This window comes from Mchenga conophoros, linkage group LG6 (genome assembly GCF_057382185.1).
Source record: "Mchenga conophoros isolate Kocher_MC1m ecotype Shallow Benthic linkage group LG6, M_conophoros_male_GT1.1, whole genome shotgun sequence".
In the NCBI taxonomy this organism is placed as follows: domain Eukaryota; kingdom Metazoa; phylum Chordata; class Actinopteri; order Cichliformes; family Cichlidae; genus Mchenga; species Mchenga conophoros.
In genome coordinates, this window is record NC_140531.1 from 31,944,735 (window position 1) to 31,960,444 (window position 15,710).

At 40.5% G+C, this 15,710-nt stretch overlaps 1 protein-coding gene across 2 annotated transcripts in view; it reads right to left on the bottom strand.

Moving 5' to 3' along the window:
• rbm20 (RNA binding motif protein 20) overlaps positions 1-593 on the bottom strand; it is a 54,946-nt gene extending 54,353 nt beyond the window's left edge. For both annotated transcript variants that reach the window (XR_014892771.1, XM_085277434.1), the window contains exon 1: positions 70-593. Coding sequence is in view for 1 of the 2 variants with exons in the window: in XM_085277434.1 (XP_085133560.1) it covers positions 70-191 (122 nt within the window). In the remaining variant the exon portion in view is untranslated. The remainder of the gene's footprint in view (positions 1-69) is intronic.
• Positions 594-15,710: the final 15,117 nt, after the last annotated feature.

Genomic DNA, 15,710 nt, shown 5'->3' on the forward strand with positions numbered 1-15,710 from the left:
AGCCACGTGAGCACCTGGCATGTGTTTGTACTGTATCCTGATTCTGCGGTTTACAGATTTTGCTCTTACCTCTGTAAGGTGTTGCTTGTTGTCTCAGGGGGGTATCCACTGCTTTGTCCTTTTCCCAGCATTATTATATGACCTGTTTTGTCACTGTCAACGCTGCTTGTCCGATCCCAAACGTTCTGCATGGCAAAACAAACTCCCTAGCACCACCCCCAGCCTTTACACCCTTCCAGTCACCCCCCTCAGAAGTAACCACCTCAGACCAAAGACACCAGATCTTGATAGGGCAACTTTCTCCAGCCTGCTTTTCTTTGTCTTTTTTTTTTCTTTCTCTTCACTGAACGGCCACAGAAATACCAACAGGCAGGAAGAGACTGGGGGCTGAGCACTTCAGCGGGGTCTCTGCTGCTCAGCTACTCCTGATCGACAGCAGCAAAGGCAGCAAAGCCCCCTTTACCCTTGGCTATCCAACTGTCTTTCCCTATAAACTATGCTACATACACTTCCAAGACTTCCCTTCACTTCCTGTATTCTCTCCAGGGGCAAGAGATGGGGAAATCAGTGTAGCGCCTGTTCAAAGAGAAACAGGAGGATGACTGAGTGAAGTTAAAGAGGGAATAACAGAAGAGGTGGGCTCAGGGGACCGCATAAGGGGGGTGTGAGTTAAATAGACTAAAAGGGAGTCCCTGCCCAGGACAGCTCCATGCAGTACAACAACAGGGACGAGAAGGTCTCTCCAGCCACCGCTGATTATCACCTCTACACTGACACAGAAACACAGACACACGCACGCTTGCATAGTCTGGCTGATGAAGGCATGCACTGCGGTTCTGGGAATGCCATCAGTCACTCAGTAGGTGTTGGGATCAATTTAGCTGCTGAATCATTGGAGAGATCCAGTCTCTAGGCCTGGAACACAGTGTCAGATTATTAACATTTTGCAATGGTCAGACAGGCTGAGGTTTCACATCTGTCAGCCAAAAAGTAGGGTGTGCTTGATAATAAATCACCATTAAGAAAAGGCTCATACAGAGTGACAACACATCAATCCTCCGGGTCTTGTACGTGCTGCACGGTTGGATTTTTGGGTATTTATTTAGATTGCAAAGGAAAGTGTAATTTTGCAGGGGGATTTAAGTTATGAAGACAAACCTAGAAAAAAGTTTCCAAGAAACGAGTCAGAGAATCTGAGAGATGATGTTTGTTTAAAGAAACCTAAACCATGTCTCCCCATAGACAAACATATCATCTAGATATAGCTGCTATTTTATCTGATTGATCACGAAACAAAGATTTTCAGCAAAGTCTTGAAACCTAAATTTATAAAATAATTGAAAAACTTTCACAATATGCTTTTACAAGTGGATTAGAGTTTCATAGCTCATCTGGATTTGCCCTAATAAATCTACTTGTACACAATGAAGACTGGAGGAAAAAAATAAGGAGCTGGAGCTTGCGGCTAAGCTGTTACTCTAAAATGTAAACAGACCCGCTACACTCGTGGTTGTTCAAGGAAGCTGCTCCTGACTGATCAGCCGTTTATGGTAAATAATTGTAGTGCACAGAAACAGTCAAGCAATCAAATTCAAGTCACAGAAAAGCAGGAGGCAATTCCTAATCATCCACGAGATGCCACATTCTCTCCATCTTCGCACTGACTGCTTGAATGATGAATGGCAAAATTGGAAAATATCTGACACACCTTGCCGACAACCGCCAGGAAACTATCGCTATGCGTTGCGTGTGTGCAAGCAAGCGTGAGTGTATATATGCATGTGACAACTCTACATAACAATCCCCCACACTTATTTTTGGCGCTGTGAGAAAGCAGATACCACTGTAGCATGAAGTGGTTTCTATAATGGTGTGTGCCTGGATGGCTCAATGATAAGCGTGGCAGTTAAGAGAGGTGAAATACATTTAAACTGTATTGATTCTGTATTGAATCTTTCAAAAAACAAAACAAAACAATAACAAAGACTTGACAGCCAGTTTTATTTTCATTACAAAATGATTAATGAACATATTTTTGTTCCTTTTTTCTCTTATTTATTCCAGTTGTGATACATCAAGGCAATTTTATCTCAAGAGAATTATACACAACAGAACAACAATATTAGAAATACAGAAAAAATAAAGGCTAATTGCTATGACTTTGTTTTACATGTAGTCACATTAAAACATTAAGTTGGGCACTTTAACTTACACCCAAAGAGCCACTAAACTGCAGCTGGAGCAGTTTAGGGAATGCTGTTTATAAAACTAATACCTACATACGGCTGATAGCTTATCACTTTTCGCCTACATGTGAAAGTACTTCACTTTTATCCATCTGAGTCTCTGTGTACTGTTTATACAAAAATGCACTCTGGTTTTAATGACTATGTGAGGTGAAAGGAATCAGAATATATCCATCTAAATGTGTGGCATAAAACCACATTTCCCACAATTCACCAATACAGGAGCTAACTTTAGCACCGTCATGTGAACTGAGACGACAGTGACAAGTGATCTGTCATATTCAATGTAGCCAGCTGTGGTTGGAAAGCCGAGTGATGAAAAGTGGTTTTTGATGATAATGAGTGACAACAAGAGGCCTCGCAAAGACCTAATCAGTGACAAAGTGCTGTCCAAGTCACAACGTCACAGCACTTACAGGGTAAAAATGGCAAATGGACAGCGATATATGACCAACCAGTCAGAGCGGTTAAGGAAGCCAAACTGTCTCTGGACACATTTGTTACTTATTAAATGTTTTTTACATGTTCCCAGTTTTTGTATATTCAGATAATTACAATCTTTTTCCGTCTTCAATCATTTTCAGTCCGGTCCTTGTACCTGATCATTTTCAGACTAAAGTGTTTATATCTGTTACACCACTTTGACCTACTGACCTGTCAGTCATTCAAACATAAAAAAGCACCTAACTCAAGGGATCAACCAGTGTCTATCTACACACAGCAGACAATTTAGCTTTGTTACTAGCAGCCTGTCACAAAGACATACAATTTGTTTCAGTTTCTTTAGTTGAATCTACAAAATAATCCTCAATGCTACACCAATGTGATTTACAAAGAGCTATTATATATAGTTACAATATATCCAGCTACGCAAAATAACACATGAACCGAACTGAAAATCAGTGGCAGCACGTCTTATGGAGTGATGAAACCAGAGAGGTACAATGATGAGTATCTACAGCCATCTGTGAAAGATGACTGAGGCACTGTCATGGTTTGGGGCCGTATTTCAGTCGCTGGCTTTGGGGATCTTGTCAAAATTGATGGAATTAGGAACACGGAAAAGTACTGTCAGAGTTAAATCCACCGTGTAATCTGACCAGCAATGATATTTTTCAGTATATGACTTTGTCCACAAAAACACTGTCCATGAAGTAATAACACTCAGTGGAACACTATCAGTCATGGATTAGTCAATGAAGCAGTGTTGGATCATTTTGACAGAAAACGGAAAAAACAAAAGACAGCCAACATCCAAAGAAGAGCTTCAAGAAACCTGGAGAACTGTTTCTGAAGTAAGAACTCTTGCCTAAGAGAGTTCAGACTGTGTTGAAGAATAAAAGTGGCCAAACACTGACTTTCAAGCTTGTGAGAATTGTGCAAACTTTTTTTTTATAGTGTATATCTATACATTTCAATAAATCACTGCACCTATTTCTCATTTTCCTAGCAAAATGTAAAGAAATGACTGGGTGCCTCAACACACTTGAGGCACCAGAGTTTAAGACATGAGGGACAACTCTGAGGTTAACCTTTCAGCATGTGTCCCCAAACTTCTACGTGCAGATTTGAAACCAGAGCAGTATATTTAATCATGCATGCAGTCATGAGAAAACTAAGAGCGTCTCTAGTTTTACAGGGATAAATGGAACAGGCATGTGGTTTAGCCTTTGTAGAAATCTCCCTGGATGGAAAATGTAATGGCACCACAACTTCTCCGTATCAATATCACCATTAAGTTTTGTGACACAATAATGTAGTGAAACAAAGACAACCATATGCATCCATACCATTTGCGAAATACCCAAGTAATACTGTGCTAAGTAAGAAGCAACTCCCTTTCCAAGCGATCAGTTTTCAGAAAATTCTCCCAGTGCAGCTGAGAATGTCTCTGTGGAGCCGAGCATTCCCGTAAAGACGGGAATGCTTATTTTGCAGAGGATTTAAGACGACATGTGTTAATTAAGAGTCTAAGTCTACTTAGACTCTTAATTAAATTCATTCTGTTGCTCTACCTTTGACCTCATTACAGCGAGACCTCTGCACTCAGATGTGAGCCGGCTATAGTATGCGACAAGTAAGCGCTCACAAATTCATTCGCTGCCACATGTGGCACACACACATGCACACTGAAGGTCCAATGTGCTTACAGCCGTTGCATGAGAAGAACGTATCTATTTCAGCAGATCTCTTTGACTGTGTGCACCCCAGCTAGCACAAATAGCAAACACAAACACAGAGGGCATTAGTGCTAATCGTGGTTTGGACTGAAGCTGTTTAAGATATCTTTTTAAATTATTTGTGACTATCTGGGATTCAACGGATTAACGTTTTCCCCCCAATTTTTCCCCCCAACTCACACAGCCACGGAAGGCTTTGTATTTTTCCCAAGTGAAGAACAGTTGCTGCCTAATTAAAGGTCATAAAGGTATAGCAGGAGAGTTTTTTAAGCACTGAAGCTGCTCAGCTTACAAATCCAGGTCATTCATAAACACATGCACACAAAAATGTTAAGAGACTACAGGCACTTTCATCTAAAAAGACTTCAAAAAGGGATGAACTCACAGTTTAGATGCTGGTGCCCTTGTGGCTAGAAGTTATAATCAGTCATCAACATTTGGCTGGAGACCCAAAGAACATATGACCTCATAAAACGAGCTTAAAAAAGGAATGAGCCTGCAACGATCACTGACAACAGCTTGTAAATTCCTTTGTTCGTGGCAGGACGGCGCTTGCATTATTTTATTGTTGAACTAAATTTATACTGTGACACACAACAGCACCTTTGATCACTATCTCTCAGTGTTACTGGTATGTACGGGACATAAAAAGATGTCTTTTAAATAGCCAAAAGCAGAGGCAAGTTTATAAACAGCTTAATGTTTTATAGACCTGAATGACACTAACACCATTGGTGGAAGCTGCATGGGGTCTGAGGTCTAAACCTGAGAAGCTTTAAACAGCTGTGATCCAGAGAGTGTTTGTGAACATTTTATAGACCTGAGGAGCCCCTAAAGTGCCTGGCAGTGAGTAAGTGTCAAGCCTTGACTTAATTAAATGGTGCCGCTTATTGTAATTGTACAAACAAATACAAAGTAAATACAAACTGACTAAAACTGCACTTAACTTGCACCTATGTGCTAAGTGTACTTTTCCAAATTCTGTCCAAGTGAAAATTGATTTGGATACGCACACGTACCACCAGAAATATGAATAACACCTTTCATCATCTTTACTAATAAACTGAACGAGCATCATTAGTAACGGTAGTAATTCTGAATATTAATCAGCAAAATTTCTTCATACACTTAATGAATCATGAGAATTTGACCTTCAGGAGTCTGTCAACCTCATAGCGGGCACAAGCAGCTAGCCACAACTGAAAAGGCATAGATCAGGCCATAACATTAAAGTCATGAAAAATGTTCCCCATGTTGTATTTATAAGCGATCTCTGGGAAAGGAAGCGCAAAATAATGCTGAATATTTAGCAAAAATGAATACCTGAATCTTTCAAATTACTACAAGAGACCGCTCCTGATTTGTCAGCAATTCAGGTTAAGCTAAAGACTGAAAAGTTGTGCTGATCACAGCAATCTATTAAAACAGCATTCACCCATCTGAAGCATGCTACACGCCTGACCTTCAGGTAGGATCATAGGTCACTTTGGTGAAATTTGGTTCCACAGAGTCTTAGTGTGGGCATCCAGCAGCAAGCCAGCAGTGGTAAAGGTCTGTCTGACTGCCTGCCAGGCCAACTGGTGCCATGTAAATAAACACACTCCAAGAAAAACCCTGACAGGAAAAACCTCTCGGTATTTGTATCCATAATTATTACTTGTATATTCAAACATAACTGAAGTAAAGACTCACGCAGATTTCGACAAAATGCTAAGAAATCTGAAAAATCTTCAAAAGTCAAAAGAATTACTTTATTCAAGCTGGTGATTTGGGCAGGTGTAACAGGTTTTGCTAACTAGTAACTTAGTTACTACCTAATGCAATCTAGGTTTTTTTTAAGCACTTTTAAAGCCACAACTGATTTAGTCTAATTGAGGGTAATTGGGTTCAGGGTCCTAACTAGCAGTTATTATCTTTTGCCTGGTAATGCGGAAACGAGTTGGTGAGAACCGCCATGGGATGTCAACATCAGATGCAGACACGGTTGTGCAGCGCGCAATGTGCTTTTATGCATTTTTCACAGTGCTCTGCCCACTGTCCTCTCACCAGCCTCACTCACCACTTCTCCTCTCTGCTCCCACTGTGCTACTACATAAATAGGGGAGGCTGATTAGACAATATTTAACAGGTGTTCCTCCACATAGCACTGCACACTGAACCACCTGCCTCCTCCAACAGTACAAGTTTTTCTAAATCAACACAAGCTTATGATCTGCACTTTCTTTAAGTTTCAGCTCTGCAACCATAATCCCTTCAAAAGCCAAAGATTTTAGTTTCCTAGACAACACGTTCTCACTCCCAACTCGTCAAACGTGTGGCTCCCTCTGCTGCACTTATGGACGGGCAGGGTACCCCCCTCGCGTCGGGAATTGACGTGAAGGGTCCTCCGATTGAAGAGATTGCCGCGGAAGAGCCTGTTGTCCGTATATTTATATATTTCTGAAATCACTTTGTAGTGACGTATACTGAACACAATAAATTATATAATGTAAACAACTACCTGAAAAACAGGTAGAACGATACTTTTGTATGGTTTATTGCATTTATGGAGGGAGTGATGTATGCTGGGTAATGGCACAGCTAGCTACTGGGTGACTTTATTCACCCGCTTCGGCTGTTATCAGTCCATACAATGAGCGTTATTAGCAGAAATCAGTCCCATAGATATGGGCCATCTCCTGCTAGATTGTTCAGAAGGTTGTTCTCATCCATCCAGATGGAGGATCACTAACAGGAGCGTGGAAGACTCCAGAATCCACTCTGGCTGCAATCCGGTGGATACAGCAGTGTGTACAGGTAAGACCATTTAAACGGACAGCATTTATAGAATGACTGTTAAAAGTCAGCGAGTGTCAGTAATGTTAATGTGGTTATGTTAGTAATACACCGAGTGCTAATATAACAGCTTTAAGATGCATTTGTAGATATTATTACGTGTTTTACCGTCTTTATGGTGCTAGCTTAAAGTTACGGTGTAAACGTTAGCTTATATTGGAGTAAAGCTGTTACTGGTTAAACGATGTTAGCACAGAAATATTAGCTTCTGTCATGACTGATGAAGTTACTAGTTAATAAAGTTTCCAGTAAAGTGTTTAATCGCAGCCACAGACTGACAGCAAATATCTCGATTAGCTTCAGTGCATCTGTAATAAATATGTGCAAGTTTCAGTGCTTCGTTTAAACTGTATGATACTTATACTGACCCAGGGTCAGTGTAAAATACAATCCTAGCTGTGTGAACAAAGCCTGGCTCCTTTAATCCTGCATGACAAACCTCAGGATGCAGGTTATTATTACTCTTTCCTGCTGGCACACCTGTCACACCTGAGAGTCAGCTAGAAACTTACAGTGTAGTGTGCATCATGCAAAGACTGCCAGACTCTGTAATACTGTAAATGATCAGTGACTCAAGTTAACACTAAGTTAACACTTCTGCCATCAGCTTTGTCTTCTGGTTTGAAGACAATAAACCACAAAAAAGATGATTTAGTCACTTTGTCTGCGTCATGCAGCTCGAATGTGTCGTGTAACGATGTTGAATAGCCGTCGTTATCCCTCTGCTGCATCAGTAGGATTGTACTGTACAGCATCTCATTGATATGTGAGGAATGCTAATGTAACACGATAACAGACTTACATCATTAAAACATAAAGGGCAGGAGATATTAAGATATTTTTATATTTATATTACATTTTATAGCTGACGGATATTACTAAATAGATAGAATTTACTAAATAGCTGGATGAACATGAAAAATATGTCTATAATAACAAATGACCATGAGAGCCAGTAGAATTAATTCAGCTGGACACTCAAACGACGTCCTTAAATGCTCTTTAAGTGGCAGAACAGATAAACAAACAGTTAATTGCTTACTTGAGATGAAATCTGCTCAGCTACTTTGAAAACAGCTTCTAACTGGTTCCTCCTTTAACAGGATGACTGCTCAGGGGTAAGGCCATCATGCAGTCCAGCAACCTTTATGGTTCTGCTTTGATTCACCAGGAACTATTAGGGAAACCTTCCAGCGCCTCCTGTGAAAGACACAGGCATAAACACACAAACATTTATTAACATGTTCCACAGTCTTCCAATTTGATTTTCTCATCCTGTGGACAACAACGTACATGGATGCAGGTTTATTGTTAACTTTTGTAAGGTTTATTTAGTGAACATATCCAGCTGCAGCTCCACTGTGATCCTGAGCTGGATAAGCACTTAAGAAAATGTGTCAATAAATGGACATACATCAGCTTACTATATTTATCCAAACAGACGGGACCAATAATGCTTCACTGAGTTAGAGACTTTAATGTCTCTTCTATGTAAGAATGTCTCGTGTTGATATACCTGCAAACTTGACAACAAAGGTTTTTCAGACTGCATGTAGCTGTCCTCTATGTCAGCTCACACATTTACATTTATGTCACACTTATTTCTGCTTTCCCATTTTATAATTATGACTTACATTTTGATTAGATACCTTGAGTTTGTAAATGATCAGATTACATAATTGGAATACAATGTATCCAATTCAGGATTGCGGGAGGATGAAGCCTATCCCAGCTGATACAGGACAAAGACAGGCTGCCAGTTTATTGCAGGGCTAACACGATATGTGTAACAGAAAATCCACTTAAATGTTTGATATTTCTTATAATAATCATAATTATGACTATTATTTAAAGGTTTCTTTATAAATACATTTTGATTTTTTTATAACCTCTAAAATATAAACCTGAGCTGTTTCAGATTCTGACCTCTGACCTCACTGCAGCTCCCTCTTGGAAGTACGTCTGCTTCTTGTCTACCCCCAGTGTTGACCGCCTGCCCTTGATATCACGTACTGTACCTGAGGAACAAAAAAGGACAAACACTTGCCTTCATTTAAGAAGTACATTCATACAGAGGTAATCTATGGAAACACACTAGTTCAACCTTTGGGAGGAATCAGTTCCTGTGAAACATTTCTGTAAATGAACATCATGTGGAGAATGAATGAAATGAGTTCTTCAGGTGACTCAGCAGTCCCACACTGACAAATGAAATCTAGTTAAACTATTAAGCATATTTGCTCTTCTGAAATCTGTGTTAAACAACAACAAACATAAATTAGTAACAAAAATACAGCTGAGTAGAGGCTTTACAAACCACCAGCAGCCATAATGCTAAATTTTAATCTTCAAATGTTTCTGAGCCGTCTTCAACCTGCTTTTAACACATTAAAGTCCCACAGTCAATGCAGCCTGACTCAATCCTAGATGTTCAGCACACAGAGACACAGAGGTACTGTTTAAAGTTTAGTGATAACCTGAGTCACTGATCATTTGCAGTATTACAGAGTCTGGCAGTCTTTGCATGATGTCCACGTCACTGCAAGTTTCTAGCTGACTCTCAGGTGTGACAGGTGTGCCAGCAGGAAAGAGTAATAATAACCTGCATCCTGAGGTTTGTCATGCAGGATTAAAGGAGCCAGGCTTTGTTCACACAGCTAGGATTGTATTTTACACTGACCCTGGGTCAGTATAAGTATCATACAGTTTAAACGAAGCACTGAAACTTGCACATATTTATTACAGATGCACTGAAGCTAATCGAGATATTTGCTGTCAGTCTGTGGCTGCGATTAAACACTTTACTGGAAACTTTATTAACTAGTAACTTCATCAGTCATGTAGGGCTGCCACGATTTGTCGACTAGTCACGATTACGTCGACTATCAAAATCGTCGACGACTGATTTAATAGTCGACGTGTCGTTTGAAGCTTTGTAAGATCGCAAAAGACGCAGGAATAATAGCAGGATTTAAGAGTGTAATAACGGACTGAAACAGAAGATGGCAGCACAGCATGTACAAGGATGCCAGCTGCCGTTAAACCCCGAAGAAGAAGAAGCAGCTGTGTCCCAGAATTCATAGCGCGGCCCAGCTTAGTTTCCAACAATGGCGGTAGCTAGTTAGTTTTAATATTACTCTTATTATTCTTTCTGGGTCACAAAATAAACGTTTAACATATTTTCAGGCGAGAATGTAGCTGTGTAAACCTCAAATATCGGCTCAGTTTATCAGGACACCACATATTTTCAAAAGCGCTCCGACGTTTTCGGAGACGTCTGTTACCCACTAGCTCGATAGCTAGCCGGGGGCTAGGTCACTAGCGCCGTGAGAACACCAGACTCCCGGCAAATTGTTTTCAAACCCACCGCCGTCTTTCGAGACTCAGGTTAAATATATATGAGTCACTTAGATAAATTAAAAATGTTGTTGTTTGGCTTTTTTTTTTTTGTATTTTATTTGTTCCTGAGTAAATCGGTTTGGCTGAGATTAAAGTTATAGTTTTTACACAGCTGAATAAACGTCAAGCAGACAGCTGATTATCAGAAGTGTGAGATGCTGGAGAATATACTCCGGTGTCCTGTTATATTTTAGATAGCAAGGAGTTTATTAAACTTTACCGAAACAATCTGCAAATTTCATTAAAATTGAATAAACTATCATCTTGTCTTTATTTTTAGTTAGCACCTTAAAAGCTTAAAGCTGTAAGCTAATGATAGTTATATAAGAGCAGATGCTGCTGGTGCAATAAGCTGTAGTTTTACGTCCAGTGATGGTTGCTGCATTTTATTTTTGAAGGACTTTTTGTTTATTTTGGATGATGATGATGATGATCTGATTAGTCGACTAATCGCATAAATAATCGGTGACTAGTCGACTATCAAAATAATCGTTTGTGGCAGCCCTACAGTCATGACAGAAGCTAATCTTTCTGTGCTAACATCGTTTAACCAGTAACAGCTTTACTCCAATATAAGCTAACGTTTACACCGTAACTTTAAGCTAGCACCATAAAGACGGTAAAACACGTAATAATATCTACAAATGCATCTTAAAGCTGTTATATTAGCACTCGGTGTATTACTAACCCACATTAACATTATTGACACTCGCTGACTTTTAACAGTCATTCTATAAATGCTGTCCGTTTAAATGGTCTTACCTGTACACACTGCTGTATCCACCGGATTGCAGCCAGAGTGGATTCTGGAGTCTTCCACGCTCCTTTGTTCTTTTTACCATATTTTGCATCAGGATGCATTATGTTGCAGGCTGTGAAGACTGTTAAATTCATCTGAACCAGAGTATTACATCAGTACTACAGCTTTCTTACTGATGAAGGCAACAGGTGGAAGAGTTACTGATTAGGCAGATGGTCAATGTCTCACACTGGCTTTGGAATTACAAATAATGTATCAATGTTCATTTTAATTGGATGAAAATGATTAAATTATATTGAAAAACTGATAAATATAATCATTTAATAATTCATTGAATGTTTAGAATATACTTGTACTTAAACAGATTTGACTTTTTAAAATTAATACTATTATGCAGTTATTTTCCTTGTGCAACCCACTTGAGGCACCGCTGGACATGTAGCAGCAGTCACCATTTAAATTCCTTTGCTGGCTCAACATCCCATCCTTTGAGTGAGTGGCAGCTGTTGTCTGATGACTTAAAAAATCTAAAGCTGCCTTGTCACTAACAAAACCATCTCTCTTTTTTTTGTTATTGCTGAGTGAGAGATATATTATCCCGCGTTTAGGATTTCACATTTTGCCAACAGTGTGCTTTGTTTATTCGCTTCAGTTAACATCAGGGGCAGATCCCAGGTTACCCTGTTAACCCCACCACCAACCTTATACGGCAAACCTGTGACTTTATATAACAAGTGCCAGTCTAATTATAATCTTGGCCAAAATGTTCAAAAGCAAAGTTATCCAGAGTATAAGTACAAACCTTTGGGGTTTTCGAGGTGTGGCTGCACCTGTAACAATACATTAGCCATTAGCCATGTAGCTAATTAGTCATGTAGCACACATGCGCAAAGTTACAGGCATGAAACTAAAGCCTGATACAGTGTTAGGTTAGTTGTTCAAACGACTATATGGGCCTGAACATAAGCTCTTTTTTTCCTTACCTTCTCGTTTGCAGAGAAACAGGTAAAGGCGCATGCGCACACCTGTGTGAAAGTCCATCAGATCCGTCCCTGCTTGCTGAGTAGCTGTTCAAGTTGATTGTTGCAGAACAAAAATCAGCATAAGTTACCCGTGGTTAAGATCAAGGAAGTCAGCTACCCATTTCAAATCATCAGCTAACATAAAAAAAAATATTAATAAAATAAAAAAAATTAAATGTTTTGAAAAAAAGAAGAAGCAGTACATTTAGTAAATTTATAAAATAAAATATTTTAAAAAAGTTGGATGTGGCTGCATTTACAACATTAGGAAAATTGGGAAATTTGGGTTTACATAGTAGCTCCTTAGAATTATAGCATGTTTACATACCTATCTAATACATACATATATTAGAAAGGTATGTAGGAGATTTCACTAGTATTTGTGTTTTATTTATTCTAAACTTGTAAACTTACTCAGAGATATTTAATTAACTCAATGTGCCAAATGAGGTGTTGTAGCTGGTAGCTATATTATCTGCACTTTATCCCAAGATCCATCCAAAAAATCCATTTGCAGAGTTACCGCATTACAAATGTTGGTCCAGGACTTCCATAACTTAGGATTTTGTGAATGTACACAAAGCCAGATTTATTTTTACAATTTGTAGCAGGATATACTCACTGTGCTTACTGGGATCTAATAAATTAGTTTTCTTTTCTCCTTCGGAGAGCAAAAGTCTCTAACCCTTCTGCAATTCATCTCTCACCACAACGTCCAGGGGCTTCAGGTCAGGCTTTGGATCAGTTACATGACCACAATCACATGTCTGTGATGGGAAAAACAGTGAGACAAATAGACAGATGACAGACTGACTGATCAGCTGACAGGCGCTTAAAACAGACGGATGACTTTGGAGCGGCCGGGAGGAATAAGCAGTCAGAGTGTTGGGCCTACATGGCAGATGGACCACCATGAAGTGCAAGGACAGAGCCAATCTTTTCACATGGTTCCCCCCTCCTCCTCTCTCCACTGGAGTTAATAAGCACCTGTTACACAACAAATTAACTTGACTGAAAAAATACCCGGACAGCTTTATGCCTTTTCTATGATAAGGAGCTTGATTATGGGAGCTGGTATTATCTGTCTATTACTGTACTCCATATTTTGATAGCAGGGAGCAGAGGGGTGAGCAGATGGCTTGAAAGGATATGGTGTTTATTGTTTGACTATGAGAAGAAGCTTGATGCCGGGCGAGAGGTGGTGCTGGTCTGATGATTAATCTGTTAATTAAAAATGAAATTCAAAGCTGCACAAAGTTTTTGGCTTATAAACATGTCAGTATTTTATATGAATAAAGTTGACATCAGCAGATTCATGCATCTGGCTATTCATGCTGGCTCATTTATTAATCCAACCATCCATTTTCTTCCGCAGCATTTTCTTGGGCAGCAGCCCAAGCAGAGAAGCCCAGACCTCCCTCTCCCCAGCCACCTCCGCCAGCTTATCCGGGGGAACACCAAGGCGTTCCCAGGCCAGCCAAGAGATATAATCTCTCCAGCGTGTCCTGGGTCTGCCCCGGGGCCTCCTCCCGGTTGGACATGCCTGGAAAACCTCGCCCAGGAGGCGCCCAGGAGGCATCCTTGTCAGATGCCCGATCGAACCACCTCAACTGGCTCCTTTCAATGTGGAGGAGCAGCGGCTCTACTCTGAGCCCCTCCCGGATGGCCAAACTTCTCACCCTATCACTAAGGGAGAGGCCGCCCTTTGGAGGAAACCCATTTCCATCGCTTGTATTCGCGATCTCGTTCTTTTGGTCACTACCCACAGCTCGTGACCATAGGTGAGGATGGGGGCGTAGACTGACCGGTAAATTGAGAGCTTTACTTTTACATTCAGCTCTCTCTTCACCAGGCTCCGCATCACTGCAGCCGCTGCACCAATCCGTCTGTCGATCTCCCGCTCCCTTCTCCCATCACTCATGAACCACTCCCCGAGATACTTAAACTCCTCCACTTGGGGCAGGCTCTCGTCCCTGACCCAGAGTGGCGTGAGAGAATCCTGCAAATAAACCAAGTAAAGCTTAATGAGGATGGGATGGATTTGAATTTTACTTGCTGTCTTTGCTGTTTACACCTGTGTGAGAGGAGAGCAGATCATGCTTTTCTATTGGTGGAATGAGAACGTCAGTGTGGGTAGGTACGTGTGACGCTTTTTGACGTATGTCAGCTGACGTGGTGACAGAGAGCATGCAGAGTTGTTAATATGTGACACATCTGCATCCACGGGGTGAGGGGGGACAGGCGGATGAGCTGTGCTGACAATGAGGTGAGGTATAAGCAGGTGTTTTTATTACAGCTGTGGACATTTAAGAGGGAATAACTGTTCTGGATGAGGTGGGATAAATGGTTGTTATTTTCCAATTGTTTATGCCAAGAGTGTGAATTAGATTTAGAGGCACTGGCTCTTAAATACAGAAAACCTGTCATGGCTGGAGAAAGTCAAAATTTATTCCTGTTTGATTTCTCTTAGCAGTCACCCCCACACACCAACTTCAGGCCAGAAATATATTTCTGTTTTAGATCACGACTAACAACAGAAGTGGAGTCATGAAGTGGAGGACAAAGCTCCTGGTGCTCTGCTTTCAAAGGGGAAAGCACTCTGACGTAAGATACCACGCGAGTGCTGGCGAACGCCGTGGACCGAGATGCTCTGGAGGTCTGCAGTATTACAAGAGGGATCTAAGACTTGATCTCAAGAGGTCACAACCTTTTAAATGCGCTGCCAGAGCAAGGTGATGTTACACTGGAATGGCAGCCATGCATGGGTGACATGCGGGAGCTCCCCTGGCACAAAGTAATTCAGGATCATTGCTATCAAAAAGAAAATATAACACAGGTGTAAGGGCTGTATAATGTGTGCCAGACACCGACCTTGTTGCTACAGTTGCTGACCACATGTCTACTGTGCCCTGTGTCTGAATCTACAGCGGCCGTGGATTAGGTTTCCTTCTCAAATTAGATTAATTTGGTGTTGAAATTAAGGATTAGACACAGACAAGTGTTGTGACGGAACACAATCAGGTGTGAGAATATACACGGGCTTTTCTTTTTGTAAATACATCTCTCTTCTTTTATGAATGTAGCTTTTCAAAGATGTTTTAAGATCAAATCTATCAGTTTACATTGCCAGTATACAGTGCTTATCACATTTATTAGACCAAGATCTAATCTAAGGTTTATGACACAGCTGTAGCTTCAAGGTATCCATCAGGTACAAAATCACATTTTTAATACTACTAAAACACATTTATTTTTATTAAGTGGCCAA